The sequence below is a fragment of the Heloderma suspectum genome, chromosome 3 (genome assembly GCF_057233095.1).
Source record: "Heloderma suspectum isolate Gila_16-S chromosome 3, 16-S_ref, whole genome shotgun sequence".
NCBI classification, from domain to species: domain Eukaryota; kingdom Metazoa; phylum Chordata; class Lepidosauria; order Squamata; family Helodermatidae; genus Heloderma; species Heloderma suspectum.
In genome coordinates this window covers 191,708,958-191,730,627 of record NC_139460.1, presented here as the reverse complement: position 1 = coordinate 191,730,627, position 21,670 = coordinate 191,708,958, and the positions used below count along the sequence as shown (strand labels likewise).

General features: G+C 40.9%; 1 protein-coding gene across 3 annotated transcripts in view; it reads left to right on the top strand.

Moving 5' to 3' along the window:
• KCNMA1 (potassium calcium-activated channel subfamily M alpha 1) overlaps window positions 1-21,670 on the top strand; it is an 829,668-nt gene that overhangs the window by 539,494 nt on the left and 268,504 nt on the right. For 2 of the 3 annotated variants that reach the window (XM_084845225.1, XM_084845223.1), the window contains exons 8-9: window positions 1,896-2,066; window positions 3,633-3,724. In XM_084845225.1, coding sequence (XP_084701351.1) covers window positions 1,896-2,066; window positions 3,633-3,724 — 263 coding nt within the window. Of the gene's footprint in view, window positions 1-1,895; window positions 2,067-3,632; window positions 3,725-3,815; window positions 3,908-21,670 lie in introns of all 3 variants that reach the window. The other variant, XM_084845224.1, reaches the window with a different exon arrangement.

The window sequence follows — 21,670 nt, the reverse complement described above, 5'->3', positions numbered from 1 at the left end:
GAAAGGATAGAGTTGAGCAGTCCCTCACACCCTGCAGGTCCTGAACTTGAAGCCTCCCACAGTCCAAGCTACTTTTTAGTTTGGTGCTAACATAACCGTTAGGTAATTCTGGAATTACTGAGGTCTTTTACTCAGTTTGTCAATAACAATACATAACCACTAGGTGGCAGTATTTCCTTAGTAACATCAGGTAAAATTTTTTCATCTCCAAAGCCAAATGTGATGTCTACTACCTTACAGCAAGCAGCTTATACATTACTAATATTTAAGAGAAAAATTCTTCAAAGCGTACTTTAATTATTATATATAAAATAGTGTTTTCATTTCCTCTGCAAATCAGTGTTCAGCGTATAAATATTTTAGGCCATTGCACAAACCATTTGAGGCAAAGTACTTGAACAAATTTCATCCATCTGTAGGGAGAAATAATCTTAAATCCCAATACTGTTTTGAGTTGTTCTTGTGGGATATATGGCTGAAACTAACATATGCTGAATCCCTTTCCAGCATGACTGAAGTTCCTGAGATTGATTCACATGACCATTTCAGTGTGGTGAAGTGTGGCCTTCAGTGGTGATGACTGAATCTTAGTGTATTTCCACATCCTCTAAGACCTCTCCCCATGCTCTCTGCCTCCAAAGCCCCAGAAAATCAGCCACTGCTGCTGTGGCTGGTCAGAGCAGTTGTAAGAGCTCCTGGTCAAGAGATGCAAGTTGTTGCCACCCTGTTCTTGGTCAGGAATTCATGTGATGGCTCTGATCAGTTGTAAGCAAAGCCATTGCTGGTTGTTTTTATTAGACAGACCGTGGCCTGTGGAGTCTCTGGAGCAGGTGTGCTGGGGCTTGCCTGGGAGTGACTGCCTGCACTGGTGCTAGAGGGGGCCACATCAGAGTAAGACAGGTGAATTGTGGGCCAAACTAATTACGACATGGGAGCTCTGCAATTGGATCTCCCAGCACCCTTTTCTCCTGTTAAAAGCCTCCCAAACCTGTTATTAGCCATGAATGGTAAAAAGGACAGGTACAAATATGGGAACCGGTTTGTCTTCCTTCCCGTGGCTAATAGCAGGATGAGGGTGGTGGTGGATATCTATAAGGAGAAATGGCACGTAGGGAAAAGTTTTTACCCCCTCTCCCTCCTCCAGTGTTGTAACCCCAATCTAAATCACACACATATACTCTTCCACAGGTGCTTCTTTAACCAAAGGAAAATACATTCTTTGAGAATGATCCATACATGGCTGAGGGACACAATGTGATTTATATAATTTTTGGAGACATAGCTGTGTTACTCTGCTCCAGCAAAAACAAGAGAGAATCTAGTCACAGCTTAAAAAGACTAACAAATATTATGGCATAAGCTTCTTTGGACTAGAATCTACTTCTAGTCCACAAAAATCCATAAATTTTAGTCCATTAAATGCATGAAGTGTTGTCCTCAGATGGCAGGTACCATGGTTGTAGAGAGAAAAATGTCATTTATATTGTTTTCATAGTTTCCAAGACAATTATACTTTTATCTTGTCTTCCTCTTATCCACCCAAGCACCCTGTGAGGTAGGTTAGGCTTAGTAATGGTGACTAGCCCAGTGTCCTTATAAGCTTTGTGGCTCAGTAGGGATTTGAGCCTGCAACTCCCCAGTCTTAAGTCCAACATTCTAAACTCTACATCTTTTCTTTAAGAGTATAACAATCCTGCCAGAAGTTACTATTATTCCCTAGCTACAGTGAAAAGAATTTGCCCACGCCCAGCCATTGAATTAATGTCTGAGCAAGGATTTGAACTTGTGTCTTCCAAGGCTATGCTATTCACCTCCATACACTTAATATAAATGACTATTATCCTTCTGCTTTGCAGGATCTGAAGCATTTATCCATTGTTATTCTTTCTTTGTAGGTGGAGAACTCAGGGGATCCATGGGAAAACTTCCAAAATAACCAAGCGCTCACATATTGGGAATGTGTTTATTTACTAATGGTTACTATGTCCACTGTTGGTTATGGAGATGTTTATGCAAAAACAACCCTTGGTCGCCTTTTCATGGTCTTCTTCATCCTCGGGGGATTGGTAAAATTCTTGTTATTTTCTGCTGGATTTTTTTCTTGAGTGTAGCAACCTTAATTGTAGCAAATTAATGAGTAACTTAAAATATTTAAAAATACTTATATAAAATTTGAATTTGGAGAGCTGTTAAAATATGAATACAATGGCATACTTAAGAAAGTAATGCATGCAGATACAGAAAGTGCTGTAGGAATTTACAGCATTAATTTTCAATTAGCATTTACTGGCAGTGTATTAATTTGGTGATTATGATAGTGATAATTTAAAGTTAACTGTGGTTTCAAAAACCCTCCCTACCCTTCTGTGTTCCTTCCCAATATTCCAACAAACACTGTGGCTTAGGAACACCTTTAAAGAGCAGCTTGCCCGTTCCAGACGATGGCAAAACCATGTTCTCTTTCATATCAACACCTGGCAACCATGCAAGGTAACATGGTGCTAACACATGCAGTCATTACAAATCTCTAAACAGGTCAGCAAGTTATGTATCTGCTGTGGTTGAAGAGCTGAGTAAGTACATTGAACATAAGATATACACGTATTGCCTCTAATCAAATTGCCTTTCTATTTTTCTGTCAATATCAAAGACACTATGGCAACTATTACAATTGTTTTTTTCTTAAACATCAGCAACCCTAGTGCTAAGATTTTCATTCTACAAGGTAAGTAACTTATGAAATTCAACCGTGTGTGTGTGTGTATACACACACACACACACACACAGAGTCACAGAAGTAATTTAAGTATTCTCACATATTTTTGTGTATCTTGTAAACATCTGTTCTTAGGGATGTTCTGTCTGCTAGGTGCATTATAAATACAGTATGTATACTTGCATTTGTTTCTAAAAGAGGTGCATATTTGTGTACCAAAAATGAGGCCAAGTTCACTGGCAGCAGCTCTTAGAAGTATCCAGCCACAAGTAAAATGTTTGTTGGACAAAACATGGCAGATTACATTTTTCCCTCCTCATCACCTTTTTTCTTTTACATCCTTACATGTCCTTATCAACTTTTTAAAAAGGTGAACTTTTAAAAATATATATTATTTTAGTTACACCATGTTCATTCTCATGTGTGTGAAGGAAAGTCTTGTTTTCTTTGATAATGGGGGGGACACCCTCATCTATCTTTTATAGTAATATTATATGGTTTTCATTTACTTTGTCTTTACCCGGGTGTTTTGGCGGTGTATAATCTTTGGATATTTCCGCTCACCCCCTTTTAGAAAGTGTTAACCATGGCAGTGCTTTATCAATTGGATGCCACTTTGACCTCATTTTGTTCTTGGTTTTTTTGTTTTGTTTTGTGTGCCTTTCTCCCTCTTTTGACCATTTTCTTTAGTTGATCAGGTGTACATCTCTTTCAAGACCAACTTTTATGTCAAACTTTCTTGTTTGGATTTTATAGAAACTTTTTTTTTACCTTTTTGAGAAAAAAACCTTTATAGATCTAAGTCTTTTGCATTTTCAGATCTTAAAGATGATATATCTTCTTAAAATATTCATCATCCCCCTTTCTTTGGCCTCTCTTTTTAGTCTTTTCTTCTGTCTCCTATCTTCTTCCTTAGGCCATGTTTGCCAGCTACGTCCCTGAAATCATAGAGTTAATAGGAAACCGCAAGAAATATGGTGGTTCCTATAGTGCGGTTAGTGGAAGAAAGTAAGTATTCCAAGAGGCTCTGCTGCCTCTGGTGCAGTAGAACACTCTCTGCATGCCATTTTCTTTTTTTGCTTTTGTTTCATGCATGTAGGCAATGTTTGCGCGCTACGTGCCAGAAATTGCTGCTCTCATCCTTAATCGGAAGAAATACGGCGGGACTTATAACTCAACCCGAGGCAGAAAGTAAGTCTTTTTTAAAAAGAAAGAAAAAAGACCAGGTGTGGTTGTGTGACATTAAAGGGCCCGCCGTGGTGGTGACATCTGACTCATGGACACACCCTGATGCACTCTGTGTATGAGTGTGTGCCTTGTTGACATCAAATGTCGTCCCCTCCCCAACTTGTCACACTGCGTATTAGAGACCTGGGCCGTGCTAAAGTACAAGCCACAGTGGGTTTTCCTGTTCTACAAGGGAACTGCCAACAATGTCATGACTCAGTTTGCACTATCTGGAAGACAACCCTGCTATTATCAGTTTGCAGTCAGCTTATGGCACTGGATTATTTATTGTGTCAAAGTTCTTCCTATCATTGAAGGTCTAGTTCTCTTCTCTGCTTGCTTTTACCAACACTGATCTTATGGCCCAGACCTACCCTGAAAGCCCCTTCCATGTGAGCACCTTGGCCATTTGCAGCAGCCGTCACTGGGCCACGGCTGTTCGTGAGAACTTCCGCTTCTACAGAAGAGCTGCATGCACGGCTGTCAGGATTTGCTGTCAGGATTCCAGTGTCATGAATTCAGTGGCCCGAAAAGAAGTTGTCACATACAAATCAAGATATCTGTATGTAAAGCTTCCACATACAGGCACCGGTTCTTACAAATGACACTGCCACAGGATCTCTGCCTGGCTCTGAGCTTGCAGTGGCCCCTGCACATACCCCCATGGCACTTACATGGGCAGTACCGTGAGTGTGAACCAGTCCTATGGTAGCATCACTGGGGATGCAGGTCAGTCCGAGGCATTCCACCACTCGGCTTCCTTTCTTCCTGAGCATGCATCTCCTTAGTGATATTGCCACATATCCAGATATGACTGTGACACTGATACTGACATAATCCATGTTAAAAGTACTGTCAAATGCAGACCTTCACTGATTTGCTTTTCTCTTGAGAATTCATACTTCTTATTTTAACTACGGTTTTATATGAACCTTATTGACATCATCTGGATTTACTGAATATTTGTCAAGAGGTAGGCCCATTATTTTTAAACTAAGCTACACCCTGCTTCCCGCCCCAAACAGAATTTATGCTAACTAGAAATAGTGAAAAACGCACATAGAATGTCAGCACTACCATCCTTTTTTAGGTTGGTAGCAACAGCTAACCTATACTGATATGGGCTGTACTAGTTTTCAGAAATTAATTGCACTAAATTTCCATTATTAGTTACTTTGACTATACTATTTCCAAGACCAGGTTACCTGACACAAAATTGCATAGTACACCAGCTAAGGAATTGCCTCAGGAAGTTTGTAGAGGTTCTGACCCCATTCCCAGTTGTCCCCCTTTGTAACTTCACTCAGTCTTGTCTCCTTTTGTGTTCAGTTCAGTAGGTGTACTAGCATTCCACAGAAAAAAGATGGGAAGAGCGTGACAGCTAACCCCAAATTCCATTTGCTGGTCAATATTAATATGTTAAATTACCATTTGCCATTTCATAACCATAGAAAAGTGGATGTTCTAGCCACCTCTTTTTATTCAGCTCTGTTGCCTCTTGCCTCACACCATGAGACACTTTTTCAGTTTTGTGTTTTTTTAAACCATCAGCACCATGTCACCTTTTGATATGACGTGATTGTGATGGCATTAGATCCATTTGTCTTTGCCTCCACAACTGACAAGTTCCAAAAGACCTATTATCTTATCCTAGCTAATTCCAAACTAGTATTTCTTTCCATTGGGGTTCCAGGATTTTTAAATGCACTTCTTCAGATACCTAACATTTCATTTAAATATTACTACTGTTATTCTTTCCTCTTGCTGCTGAAACCAAAGTGATGAAACCCAAACCATTTAAAAATGGTCAGATCCTAATGCCATAGAGGGAGTTCTCACAAAAATTAATCCTCTTAATCATTCTTTTTAAAAAACAAACACTGGATTTGAAGGTTTGGTGCAGTTTCAGACAGTTCTTGAGCACCGAAGCTCATGCTCTGCTGCTCTAGACCTGAATTCCAGTTTTGGAATTGAAAATGTCCTCGACAGCATTTAAAGCTAATAGTCACAATCCTGCAGGTCGAATGCATCTAAGAGCCAATCTACACGTTGTGCAGAATGTGGTGGTAGAGAGCGAGATAACAACATCCAACTTTAGACTGCTGATCAGAGAGTGCATTTTTAAATGCTCCCTCACATTAAAACAAAAAACAAAAACCTCCCTGCCGGGGGCGGGATGGGGACGGGGGACATTTTCTATTACTACATCGGTTTTTTTACTACATTACTACGTACATGTTGGGAACTATTGTACATGGGGGATAGTAAAAGAATGACATCCCTTACTTTAAATCTAAAATAGCACTGTCTAGAATTATATCACCTTATTCTGCATAATGTGAAGAATTATGCCAAGTCCCACTGAACACAATGGAAGGAGGCTTTCATTAGTTACGTCTAACTCCAAAGGATTTCAACAGGACTTAATCGCAATGAATTTTTGCTAGAATATGCCTTTCAGTATTATTTCACATCTGGTTTTTACAGGTCTGAGTACTAGATTAATTGAAGTGCTTCCATGCTTTATTTAGTTTCCCTCAATATTCAGGAGGACAGTTCCAAGTCTTCAGAGGAGGCCCAGTCATGCAGCACAGTCCTATGCATGTCTACTTAGATGTAAGCCCCATTGAGTTCAGTGGGGCTTACTGTCAGGAAAATATGCATAGGATTGCAGCCTAAGTTGTCTAAACATTGAATAAATTACTTTGATGTAATGGGATTATACAGCTATGCCATCCATAGACTTTTTGCCCCAATAAATAACATTTTCAAGAAGCTAGTCTATAAGATAAAATGTTTTGTCACTGGTACCCAGCATTGCTCTATTGTCTTAGGCCTGATTTTCAAATTTCTACATCCTGGTGACTTCAACAGCTAGCAAACAGGCTTCCCTGCTAGGTTTGGGGCTTGCTTACTTTTATTTTATCTCTGGGGGCTTTTGCTTTCTTTTTAAAATACGCTCTTTGTTTGTCTCTGTCCATCTGTCTCTATTTGCCTGTATATCTTGTTGACTGAAGCTGAACTCTGTCATCAGTGCACAGACGGTTCGATTTAACTTTATGCATTGTTTCCTGGTTCAAAAAGCTAATTTCTAAGTACTTTGGAGAGGGACTTTGCTCACGTACATCTTTCATCAGAGCACATAAGCTTGGGAACGGCACAGTAAAAAGCCATTAGCAATCCTATGTTTGATATTGGTTTTGCAGTCAGCAGAACAAGATTGATGAAATGTTATGTTTGGCCAAAAATTTGAGTTTTCCTTTGGAATTCAGCATTGAGAGAATGGGCTGTCAGAATCAATAAGTTTTCCATTGCTTGGGATAGGAGGCATGTGGTAATAATTAGCAATATATGGTTTTTAGCTGAGCAACTCGGCACAGATTCTGGCAGCAAACATAATGAGAAGCTACAGTTCTGAGATTTCTAATGTCAAAAAGTTTCCAGATAAAATTAAATGCATTTGAAAAAAGTGCAGCCGCTCAACTTTGTTGAAAGATGTTATTCAGAATCTTAAAATAGCATATGTATTTCCTTCTCCCAGGAAGAAACATACATTAAGCTCCTTTGTTTATACATATTATTTAAATAATGGGTTGTTTAAAATTATCATTCAGAGTAGGGAGCTCAAAACAAAGGCTAATATGCCAGGAGGCCTTTGGTCTGAAAACAGTATAGTTTTGAACCATAAGGATGTGTAAGACTGTGCACACTTAGCAGAGAATCTTCCGTGGTCTTTTCTTCTGAATAGACCATTCATAGGATCATGCTGTTTATTGGCATAAAGCTTTGGAGCAAGTCTGCACAACTTGTTAGTAAGGTGGTCAAGTGCAAAAGAGGACTGAGATCCTGCACCTTTAATCATTATGCAGAAGAAGAAATTTCAGCATGAAGTAGCTAGCATGACTAGCTACACCTGCTGAAATTATCTTTTCTATGCAACAATTAAAGTTCCAGGAGCCCTGTCCACATTTGCATCAGACCATCAAGCCAAATGCAGCTGACAAGCCTTGCCTTCTGAACTGCCACATGTTTGACAATCTCCCTATTTTTTTTCAGTCTGAGGCAAGCAATAAAACTGGAGATTTATTGAACTGTCTGAGAGGGAGACATTTGGTCAACTGGGTATTGATATCGGAATGTTCTCTGTGTATTGAGAGAAAGCCTGTCCTTACTGCTATTCCTAGGGGGACTGGCCATTTGTGAATCTCTGTCCCAGGTGAGAGGTTCTCAAAAGACAATGGGCCAGTTTGCATGATCAGATACAGTGAGTCACCATGGGTTGTTTAAATTGGTAGCACTTACTGGGTGCCATTAGCCTAATTACCCACCTGGGTGCGGCTTGTTGTGTTGTCAGAACCCAGGTGGCATGGCTTGTTTGAGGGAGCAACAACCCTCAAATAACCCAACAATAGGTCATGTGTTATTTGAGGGTAGTTCCCCCCCTCAAACAAGCCATGCTGCCTGGGTTTGGCTGATGCTACAAGCCATGCCCAGATGGGTAATTAGGCTAATGGTGCCTGGCATGGGCCACCGATTTAAACAAGCCACAGTGGCTTGTTTTGATTGTGTGAACCAGGTCAATCTATTACCTTTCTATTCCTCTCAGCTTTCTGATTGTACTTCTCATACCATGGTGGTATAGCTGTTTAGAGGAGGAGATGGACAGGTTTGACTCACCTGATCACAGATAACTGGAACATTATTAGAGAATATACCAATTGAGTATGAATAGTGGAGGCACATGAAGAGGCTATTCCAGACTTATGGAGCTTCCTCTCCTTGGACATTGCCAAAAGCTAGGTAACTTCTTGGAGCATTTGGGCTGAATTGTGTTTATTTTGATAGGGGGTTATTTTAGTTTATTCTTCTCTATATTTTATATCCTTATACCTTTATCAGTCTTGTGTTTCCTGCTGTAAATGTTCATGATAGGACACAATACAATTTTATTATTCATTTGTAAAACTTGTAGGTTGCTTCTGTATTAAAATAAAATATCTGAGGCAAAGTGCAGTTGGGAATACAGTACATTTGCTCATAAATGGCATTGCTTGAATACCAGAGGTAGATTTGGCAAGCTTTTGCGTTGCAGCTCCTGATAAAGGTATCTGGAATTTGCGGCCCTTTCCACCAGTATTTTCACTGACCTGTGAAGAGAGGTGCGAGACAATTCAAGTTCTTTGTTTATGCAGATTCTTTCAGGCTCTAAATGCATTACAGATTGTATAGGAATCATGAATCCCACCACATCCCTAGCTTGAAGCCTAGGATGCCAGTTTGAGTGGAGCCACCACAACTGCAAATGCTTATCATAGTAGCAAAAAGATCTCAGGTACCAGGCAAAGAGAATTGCCAACTACCTCATGGATTGTCTTACATAGTGGACTGTGTGTGGTTTGGGAGACCACAAACTTGCAGGCCAGAGAGAGAGAGGGGGAGAGAAGTTGGGTTTGGTATTAAGCAACCCAGACTGAAAGGCCCAGCTGTGAAGCTTAGCAGATGATGTTGGGGACAAATTACTATCTTTCAACTTGGCTTACTTCACAGTGTTGTTACGACAATAAAGTAGAATAAATCCAAGCACCTGCCCCCCCCCCCCCCCCGGTATCATGAATGAAATAATAGTCCCAATCACTGTAAAATAGCTCCAAAAATATCGAGGTGACCTCTGTGGCTGTTCATCTGAGCGAACATGCACCAGTAGTTTTGAAACCAGGAATCATACCTAGGCAGAATGTAACTGCCTTTAGGAACATTTACCCAAAGAGTAGCAGCCAAAAGGAGGAAAAACACACTTGTTAGAAGATTTAAGTTAAAGTCTGCACAATAACCCAGGCCACCAACCATAGGAAGAGAAAGCCACATAAGATGATAATGTAAACTCACCCTGAGGCTTGTTCTCTGTCTCTGAAGTGTAAATAAGAACAGCACATCTTAGAGGAGGAATAAGGGATACAAAGCACTTCTGCACTCTAAGGGCACTTCAAGTCACTGGTTTCACTAGTGCTACATGGCAACAGTGCCTCTCATTTCAGTTCTTGTTTGAGTAAGGATTTGAGTATTATGACTATCTTTTCCCTTGTCAGTACAATACAAGTGAGCTTTCTCTTGAAAAATGGAGCATGTTTTGCACCACTTTGTACCCTCCATCAATTGATTCTTCCAACAATACTTATCCTGATATGGAAGATAAACCTTTGACGACACAACAGTTAAGAAGCTACACAAGAACTTTATTGTCTGTCCCCAACAAGAACAGAACAGCAATAGGAAACTTCTGATTCCAACCAGATCCAGCCAAGTCCAGTGCCACCTAGTGACTAAACTGTGTAATGATACTATCCACACATATCCCTTGCATGACCACCCTTGCAAGCGTAGCAGAAGGAAGAATCCAATGCCAAAGCACATGCATGAGATCAGGTATGTATCTCTGAGCCAGTTCAGTGTCATTTCATCACCACACCACTGTGAATGGTGAGTTATTGTAGCTAGTCTGTCAAAAGAAGACATACTAAGAGCCCTTTCCCCTGAAGAACACAGCATTGGTTAAAACACATTGGCGATCTTCTCATCATAAAATTAATTCTTTCAAGCGTTAGCTTGCAGACTGTCTCCTCCTTTGCTCATTTGTTGTTGTTGTTGTTTTGCTGGTGTCCCACTCCTAATTGTAACTTACATCAGGCATAATTAAAGTAGCACTAGGACAATACAAGGAGTGGTTATAACTACAGATCATGTGTGTTTTTAGTGAAAATCAACCAGTAAATAAAAGTGACAAAATGGATTGTCTGGAAGTGCTCTGAAAGCACTATATATTATTAACATTTATCCTGAGATGTCCAAGTTCAGGCATATGTCTAAAAGCCTGTTATTTTAAGCAAGCCTCAGTTCTGCTCTATGTAAAACTTTAAAGACCTCTTGTTTTTCTTCTTTCATAATCTGCTCTGCTTCTTGGAGATTTCTTCAGATTTCTTTAATTTATAAGCCATGATAAGTTACCAAATCATCAACATATCATGAACAACAATCTGTTAGAGATTCCTTCCAGAAGGAAACATAGGACTTGATAGCTGCATTTCCCAGACATAAAAAAGAACCATAGAGAGACAGACTGAGTAAACAGACGGACAAACAGATAATTTAAGTTGACAGGACACCTTGGATTGATTAGACATCATGATTTGATTCCAAAATGTAGAATGGCTTAATTTTTCTTTTCTTTTACCTCTTTGGCAAATTGTCTCTAGATTTCTCATAGCTGAGAGGCAGAACTCCCACAAAAGATATGTAATATCAGTCCCTAATACAATGACTTCATCGAATAGGAAAATCAGTACATTTTTCATTGGGATGAGAATGTGTCCTGCTACTACTGTCCTGTTCTGTGATCTTTTTAAAATTTTCTAACAATTCCTCTGATGCTTCTAAACTCGAAATGAAGTTCCACTTGGAGATGCTGGTGTATTGTAGTGGTTACAGCATGAGCTGTGAGCTGAAAGCCATTAGCTATGAACTCGCTGTGTAGCTTTAAATAAGCCACTTTCTCAGCCTAACATGGGGACAGTAAAACTGGCCTACTCTACAGGGTTGTTGGAAGCACTTCAAGGATAATGTGTGAAAAAAGCTTGGAGCACTTGGAGAAGTGCTGTATAAATACTGCTGTTATTATTACGTTCAGCTGTTACGTATGCATTAGTTGCTTTTCTGTAAAACTGCACTCAGAGCAATGTACGAAAAGTAGAATTAATATAAAAACTAAATGACTAAAACAGAATACCAACGAAACCAAGACTTTAAACGGCAGCAGCATAAGCAAAATTAAATAAATAACAGCTTGGTCATGGTCACAGCACAAGGGAATGCCTTCAGATAAAAATGCTTTCACCTGTTGGTAGAAGGTATCTTCAGAGAGGTTGTCAGCTGGACATTTTGGGGCAAAGAGTTGCAGCGTGGACAGGCTACCACAGGGGGGGAAGCCTTTTCCATGCTATACCTCCTTTTTCTTTATTGAAACTATGGACACAGACCTGGGAGAAACATCTTATACTGGAAATCTCCCCAAGGACAACACACACACACACACACACACACACAGACACACGTACAGTTAACATCCCAGAGTGTTCAGTTGAGTAATCTTGGGTAGTTTCTAAACACAAAAATAGTAAAACTGATAGCATGCTGAGCTGCAGTTTGGCCACCCTGGTATAGTTCCTGTAAATGTGCAGCCAGTAACATGGAGGTACAACTTAACAAAAGGAACTAATGTTCAGGGGAACAAATTCTCTAGGGATTTGACCTCATGAGGAGGAGGGACATTTATAAAAGTAATTGATAAAAATTAGTAACCATAGAAAAGTTACTGCAGTTTTGTACCATGTAGCAATCCTCTCCCACTCTTAAAATAATTTGCTGTCAGCCATACTCTGCATAAAAGAAAGAAGAACCATTCTGGTGTAATATGTATATTGCTATTTTTATATGATGGAAAGCTAAATTCAGATTGCTGTTTAGCTACGAAGCTCACTGGGTTGCCATGGGTAAATAAATTGATCTGTTAGTCTAACCACTCAGTAGTTGTAAGAGTAAAATGGGATAGTCCTGTGTCTACAATCTTGAACTGCTAGAGAAGAAGTTGGATATAAATATATGAGACATACTTAAAGTGTACTTTGGCTCCCCTTTCTTCTCCACTAGCTTATAGTACTTGATAATGCAGCAGAATAATAACAGCCACTTACACCACCTCCTGGTGGTGGTTTAACAGCTCAGTGTAGTCTATTTTCCTCTGAGCATTTCGAGAGAAAGTTTAGAAAAGATGGGAAAGCTATGGTTTCCTCCACTCCATGGTTTCAACTAAAACGCTCCAGCAGTCAGCAAACATTAAGGTACTTTGCACAGTTATTCCTCAGTTGTGAGCAGGTGAAAATGTTGCTCTACTCAACTCTGGATAAAAAGAATTTTGGTTTATTATTTCATTTCTACACCAATAGCCGAAGCTCTCTGGGCGGTTCACAAAAAAGGAAGTCAATCCTTTTAATGGAAGTCTGTGAAATTAATTAATGAATTAATTAAGTACCAGTATTCCTGTGTCACTGGTAGGATTATAAAACTAAAGCAGCAATCGAATATGATATGTTAGGAAGGAAGGCTCCTGGCTTGAAGGGGAAAGAGGTTGGACAGATTAAGCCCCCAGCATTTTTTCTTTTATCCCTGTACAAGTTTCAGTAATGTGTAGATAACTTCATCAAAATGTCATGCTGTGATCTTCCACTCTGCTTTCTTTTATAATTACAAGTCTTGCCAATGTGAATTCTCCCTTTCTTTTATAGTCTTCTCTACCCCACTACAACACAGAATAGCAGGTCTTCTGTCAGAGATCCAGGGCCAATATAATGGACCTGTTGCATTGATTTCACCCATCACACAAAATATTTCACACACTCAGCTATCCGATATTCACAGAAATATACTAAGAGGTGAATTCACACACCTGTTTTCTCATACTGTTAGGGGCCTTCCCCCCCCCCCCGTTACTTTACCATGAGATACATTGGAACTGGGCTTTCAGAATGTTCTAGCATCTGTTGAGATAAAGAGGTTCAGTAAGCGCAAAGGCACCATTTCATATTTTCATATGTGTGCGAGTGCATATGTACCTGAAGGGAGGAAGATTCTCAGCAAGGTTGAAAGGCCTGCTCTTAGACATTACATTGCAAGAACATGGTATATTTTAAGAGCACCTGTAATGGTTACCCTTTATATTTCGTAACTAAAGAAGTACTATCAGCAGAGCTCAGTCACAGTTCTTAAAGCAAAACGAAATGTGTCTTTGGCATGTATACCTAGTTTACTGGCCCATTTAATTATTTATAAGAATAGTCCTTTGGTGGCTCTGATCCCGTAGAGTGCACACAGACAGCTTGGCCAAAGTAACCGGAATCAAGACCCCCTCCTTCCTCTCTCAAGTGGCTGAATGGTGGAATTCTGGATTATAATTTTTTAAAAGGGCTAAGCATTACACATATAGCCTTGGTTGATGGATCAGAGTGGGGGAATCATGCACACAGCACCCATTTGCATGCACAATTCCCCAGCCATGTAGGGATTTGCATGTATGCAGAACCCTTATCTAGAATGGGTTGTTCATGTACAGCTAGTGAGTTAGCCGGAGTTATGGGTCTCTAGAGAAGTAAATGAGATACAAAACACAGCGGAAGGAAACACTGCCCTGCTTGTCTTAAAATTGCCCCCAAATAAATCCCTTGCATTGGGCTTTTTGTTGTTGTTTTTAAAAACACATTTCATGTATGTATTAGCTTACAACTTGGGCTGGTGAGGCAAGAGGCAGGAAAAGATTCCTCCTAAATGCCCTGGGCCCATTTATGTTCATTAGGGATGAGTGAGAAATTAGTTTCAATTAGGGATGTTGGAGAATTCCACCACGGACCTCAATGAGGTTGGATTCCAAGAATCCGGCCCCTTTGGGGCCCGTGGCGGAACGCAGCACTCACCTCCACCTTCCCCCCGCAGACCCCCCCGGACCGGAAAGGTAGGGGATCCGTACACCCCTAGTTTCAATTCATCTTTGAACAGAATTTATCCATTTCTCACCTCCAGCCCCATACTCACAATACAATAGGGATGTGAGTCAAACAAGCTTTGAGATGGAAACCAGAGAACCTTGATGAGCTTGGGTTTTGCTGAATTGCCCATTCTTCATGTTTATCACATGGCAGCTTTTATTGCCATGCAAGAAGACTACGGCTGTCCACTGATAGAATAATTTTAATTGATTAACCTGGTACTTTTAAATAACTTTGAACGTTACTGAAACTTCAGTAGACTTCTCTTTTTGAGAAATTGAAGAACGTGTAAGTAACTTACAATTTCATAAATGAAAGATGTTGCTCATTGCTAGAAGGAAATGCCATGTGTAATATTTCTTATTCCTTCCCCTATTAACTAACTCACCAGAACAAAAATGCTGTTAAAAAAAAATGCCTTAGTTCTCAATCCAGATGATTAAAATTGACCCTCTACTAATTAATCAATGAATGATTTAGTTCATTAATGTACAGTTAAACTGATTAACTCCTGCAGCCCTAGCAAAGAGTACTCATCAGTGGTGGGAAGCTTAATTATAACTTCAGACCTAAACTGCAAATTGGTCCTCAGGTTACCAAGCAAATTATGCTAAGATAACTTTTAACTTGTGGAATGTCTGAAATTATTATTTAAGGCTATTTGAACTGAAAAAAATACTGTGAAATGGGGAGGATGAACACAAATGTTGATTGCCTAATAATAGCAGGGTGTCTCCTTTGTGTCCTAACTGTTGCTTCTAGAAGCACAAGGAATACTGGGATTGTCAAAGGATTAGAGCAGTAGACAGAAGTCTGGTTGGTGCTGAATTGCTGGTGCTAGAAGTGTGGTTTCCTCCTCTGGTGTTCTGTAAATCTGCTGGCTATCACTCCCTCCTAACTGCATGTTTGCAGCTGTTAACATTTTCCTTTCTGGGTTACAGTCTGAGTTCTTAATAGCTAAAGATCTGGGTTCTGTGTCCGCACCATTATAGTCTGTTATAACAAAAGCAAGAATTCTCACAGTACAGACAATCTTATTATGCCTGAGAGGAAATGCAAGAGTATTTATCCTGGACAGTGTTTGAGTTACATTGTTAAGATTTATCGATATTGCCTTGGTTGCAGTGGCAACTCTAGAAAACTAGTTTGAGGGAACAAAGGGTGGCAATGGAATTAATCCATGCTATATAGGATCTTCTGATTGAAAGCTGTGGGAGCAAATGGAGTAATGGAAAATATTTGGGGGGAGCCTCTACTATCCCTCGCTATCCCTTGGAGTCATCCCTGCTTGGTTAGTGCAAAAACACATGACATAGAATTGCCACCAGTATTTTGCCTAAAGTGAAATTTAAAATGAATTTTAGGACTTTTCTCAGGCAAAATATCTGAAGAATTTTGAAGGAACTCAGTAAGAACTTTGATAAGATTGGGTAGGGGAAGGGAAGGGAAGGGAAGGGAAGGGAAGGGAAGGGAAGGGAAGGGAAGGGAAGGGAATGACTTCTCAGATGTGGTCTTACCTAGAGCAAAATTTTGAAGTGAATCTACAGGTTCTTACTCAAGCAAAACAACTGGGAAATTTTAGGGAAGAAAAAGAAAGACACCTTGCAATTACACTAATGAAATTTCTCAGCAATATTGATTTCACTGTATGATAGCAGATGTTGTTGCACTACTTGCTTCCCACTTCATTAAGGCTGTTTTTATGAGTCTTGGTAAGTGGTTCCCACATTGCTTGAATGATGAAGATCCTTGGTGAAGTAACTTTCCCAGAACTCTCCAGATCCCATAAAGGGTACTTGGTGATTCCCTCATACTCTTGGGGACAGAACAAAAAGTTTCTAGTTATCTGCAGTCTGTGAACTTCCCCCGTCATAATGTTTAGTATATCATGGTAGGTGGAGTTCAAATTAATAGAGACACTGGGAATTATTTCACCGTGCTGACCTTCTAAGAGTTCCATACCTCTCTCCGTATAGATTACATTTTTTTCCAACAACATCAAGCCTGCACAAATTTTGATCCACCAAAAAGTATGCAGCCCACCAGTCACGTACTGTGGCCCATCTAGTGCTTGTCAGCTTCCCCTCTTGCCCTGGTTTTGCAGTTTCTGACAGGTGGTCAGGGCAGCTAATTTATGAAGCCCTTAATGGCTTGAGCACATTGCTGGTGGGTCATGATTTTCTTAGTGGGTCATATATTGTGTAGAATGGTTTAATTCATACATTATTTTCTTCCACTCAGTCCAAACTCTACAGTGGATTTTTGTATCCTAAATGTATTCCACAGTCCACCAGGGACATGCCCAGAAGCATGTAGCACAGCAGCACAGCCCTGGGGTGTCCTCGGAGCATGCTAAGCCTCTTGGCTCATGCCCTGAGGCTTCCAGTGAATCATGACATTGGCCTCTTGCCCAACTGGCAACCTTTGGGCATGCAGAGTGAGGTCTAGCACAGCCTGAGGTCATCCTTAGATCATCCTAGGCATTGTTTGGCATACTATTTCCAGGACAGACCCAGGACCCACCATTCCACTGCAGCTGGAACCTGAGCTTGTACCTCAGATTACAGTTGGGGTGGAATCCACACTTATCCCCAGTAATGTGTAGTGCAATTCACCACATGGATTAGCCTCAGCACACGGCAGCATTTTCATACCACTGTCAGCTTTTGCCATTTTCTCATATCTCAGTTTTGACATGGAGCATTCACTCACATATAGAAACAATCCATACATGTACAACCATACAAAGTTGTTAAAGGCTGACAATGAAGTACCAATACCTAAGCAACTTTTTTAATATAATAATAGCATTTTATATAGCTTTCTAAATGTTCTAAACACTTTACATGCGTTGTCTCAGTCATTCTTACAACAACCCTGTAGAAGTAGGTCAGTTGAGGGGGATGAGGCTGAGAAAGAGTAGGCTTGCCTAAGGCTACCCTTGTGAGTACATGGCACAGGTGAGAGTTAAACTGAGGGTATCCTTGTATTTAAACTGGGGATATCTTCACTGTATTAATGGCTTTGCTAAGCCACCTCCTAGTTTTGCAGCTTTTGCAAACACCAAGCAGGGAGATGGTTGAGCTAAAATCTGAAACTTGTAGTTAAAAATCCTTTCAGGATCTGACCCTCAGAAGCTGACTGAGGTTCATAACAAAGTATAGTGCCAGAACTTGTATAGGCTCAAGGTGCTGGGCTGGAAGGGAAATTTGAGACCAAAATCTCAAATCTGGAATAAAAGCAATAGCAGGAGCAGAGCTCAGATTCAGTTTTAGAGTGTATGATTATGACCAAGTAAGAGATTAAGAGTAGACACATGAGGAGGACTCTTTGAGGGCCACAGTGTTCTCCACTGCAGATGGCTTGCAGGTAAGCTAGTTCACCTCACTAGTGGGCCACTGCTGTTATGCTGAGTGTGGTGCATCGCATGTCATGCAGGTCTTGGATGGGTAGATACTATTTGGTAATCCTGAATATCCCCATGGAACAAGCTTGCACAACTTGTGACCTCCTAAATTGAAAGTTGCCTACCAACCATGTGTCGTAGCCCACAAGGGTTCAGTAAACTGTCTGGTTATCAGCCCTGGACTGCAAACCTGGACATTGTTAAACCACCATACATGGCTGGTGGACTGTATTCAGGTTGGTAAGTAATAAATTACACAGGCCTGCTGTAAAAGAATAGGATTAACCATGTCTGGAAGAAGTTGTAAAAAGGAGTTGGGCAATCACCCTTCTTTAGCACGAGATCCCAACTCAAAAACATTAGCAACGTCTAGCTCCAGGTGTTTGAGTGCTAGACCTAGGCTTAAATGAATCCCTGTATATAAAAACCCAGTGTTACCTCCTTTGGCCCCCTCTGAGGCAGGTAAACCATTTACAGAATTATATCTTCAGTACTGGTCTCTGCTATGTTTTCTTTTGTGCATTACCTTCTGTGACTTTTAACATGAGATGTGGGTTATTTTTCTCCCAATTAAGCAGTGCTCTGACCTAACTTTGGGAAATCAGAAGTGCCTGGTTAATGTTGCTTTTAAGATCTTCCTTGAACCAGGCCTGGACCCCCACCCCCACCCAACTGATTACAATCTAAACCAAAAATGATTAATGTGCTTAATTTGCATGATGAATCATAGACAGGTCTTATTTACATAAAAGAGTGTCCCTTTATAGTTTTAATAGGGAAAACAGTTATTAGGACTATTGTTCCACACACGTTTTTTTATGATAATGATATATGTGTGACTTTGGATTTGCCTGTGCTACATTATACCTTGAGTTTTCTTCAAGCTTGCCAGCTAGTAGAGTGCAGACAGACAGAGAAGGAGAATACCAGAGAGGGGGAACGGAGATGGTGGGCGGCCAGTAGATGAATGCATGATTAGAAAGCTAAGAAGGAAGGCAGGAAAAAAAGAGACGCAGACATATGTATTTGATATAAATATTATAGTTATACAAAGACATCTAGATCAATATATGTCACATTTCATTTACTTGCTTGACAAAATGAACACAATGTAGTCAGTGGATGTTGAACAGAATTTGCAATCTACTGTCTGTGATTTACTGTGATGGTATGGCAAGGGTGACTTTTTAAGAGGTTCTTTATATTTGTTCCAATAGAATGGATGCAATTTTCTTTGAAAATAAACAGCCAAGAGAGCTTTGCATTTTATATTGTTTGCCTTTGAATGTACAGAAAAGAAAGGTCCCACCTCAAGGATTATACTGAGGTTGCCATTGTTTTGATTTGGAATGTAGTTTACATGGGGCTAACTGGTCTTCCTTGTACTTCCCTGAGGGCCCCCTTAGCCTTGTCATACATCTTGTTAGGGATGGAAATGATTTGGTAATTGTTTTTGGCAAAAATACTTCTATTGGAAAAAAAAATCCCCATCGTATTTTGTTCACATGAACTCATGCTTACGTAGGCTAAACCAGTAATTCCCAAAGTAGGCACTGGGTTACACTAGCGTGCAATGAAAGAAATATGAGCAGCATGCCACAAGAAATAATTTTAAAAATGAAAGGCTCCTGTGAGCCTTTCTCTCTAGGTGGATAAAAAATATCCACCTAGCGAAGAGGTGGCCCACCCACTCCATATCTGCATGATGCATTGACCTGGTCTTCCATCATACCAGTATGCTGGGGATATGTAATTCTGCCTCATCTCTGCATCAAGTGTGATTGGAGTGTTCATTTGCTCTCCATAAAGAGAATTTATGAAGCAGAATTATCTGCCAGTCACTGCTCTGGCATAGCCTCCTTGAAATCAGGAGGCATGTCTGGAAAAGTAAATCAAGCAAAACACAAAGGGTGGACTCCTCTGAGGACTGGCTGGGGAGATCCAGGTTCAAATCCCCACTCAGCCATGAAGCTGATTGGGTGACCTTGGGCCACACACTCTTTGAGACTAAACTACCTCACTAGGTTGTTGTGAGGATGAAAAGGGTGGGGAGAACAATGCATGCTGCCTTGAGCTCTGTGGGGGAAAGGCAGAATTTAAATATAATAAATAAATACTCTTATTTTATTTATTTATTTATTTATTTCATTTCTATACTGCCCAATAGCCGAAGCTCTCTGGGCGGTTCACAAAAATTAAAACCAAACCACACACAATAAAACAATTTAAAATATATAGAACATTAAAACCACAATATAACAATACAACCACAATAAAACGTAGCAGCAGTGCAGGAGTTCAAAATACAGATTTAAAACAAAGACAAAAATTTAGAAAGCTAAAATGCTAAAATGCCTGGGAAAATACAAAGGTCTTCACCTGGCGCCGAAAGGAATACAATGTAGGCGCCAGGCGAACCTCACTAGGGAGCTCATTCCAGAGCCGGGGTGCCACAACAGAAAAAGCCCTCCTCCTAGTAGCCACCCACCTTACTTCCTTTGGCAGGGGCTCACGGAGAAGGGCCGCTGATGATGATCTTAAGGTCCGGGCAGGCACATATGGGAGGAGGCGATCCTTCAGGTAACCTGGCCCCAAGCCATTAAGGGCTTTGAATGTTAACACCAGCACTTTGAATCGGGCCCGGAAATGGACTGGCAGCCAGTGCAGCTGGAAAAGTACTGGCGTGATATGAGCTCGCAGGCCAGTCCCTGTTAACAATCTTGCTGCCCTATTTTGGACCAGCTGAAGTTCCTGGACCGTTTTCAAAGGCAGCCCCACGTATAACGCATTGCAGTAATCCAGACGAGATGTTATCAGAGCATGGATAACTGTAGCTAGGCTATCTCTGTCCAGATAAGGGCGTAGTTGGTATACCAGCCTAAGCTGATAAAAAGTGCTCCGTGCCACTGAGTTCACCTGTGCCTCAAGTGACAGTTCTGGATCCAAGAGCACCCCCAAACTACGAACCTGACCCTTTAGGGGGAGTGCAACCCCCTCCAGAACAGGTTGAATATCACCTAGCCGGGCAGACGAACCACCCACTAACAGTACCTCCGTCTTGTCTGGATTGAGTTTCAGTTTATTGGCCCTCATCCAGTCCATTACCGTGCCCAGGCCGTGATTCAGAACAGCCACTGCCTCACCTGGTTTTGATGAGAAAGAGAGGTAGAGCTGGGTGTCATCTGCATATTGATGGCACCTCAGCCCACACCTCTGGATAACCTCCCCCAGCGGTTTCATGTAGATGTTAAACAGCATGGGGGATAAAATAGAGCCCTGTGGAACCCATGGCACAATTGCTATGGCACAGAGCAATAATCCCCCAGCACCACCTTCTGGAATCGGCCATCCAAGTAGGAGCAGAACCACTGTAGTGCAGTGCCTCCAACTCCTAACCCAGACAACCTGTCCAGAAGGATACCATGGTTGATGGTATCGAAAGCCGCTGACAGGTCCAGGAGAATCAACAGGGTCGTACTCCCCCTGTCCCTCTCCCGGCAGAGGTCATCCCACAGGGCGACCAAGGCAGTTTCTGTTCCAAAACCAGGCCTGAAGCCTGACTGAAATGGATCTAGATAATCCGTTTCATTCAAGAGTGCCTGGAGCTGTCCTACAACCACCTGCTCAAGCACCTTGCCCAGGAAGGGGACGTTGGCCACTGGCTTATAATTGTTAACATCCTCTGGGTCCAGGTTAGGCTTTTTCAGGAGTGGTCTAATTACTGCCTCTTTT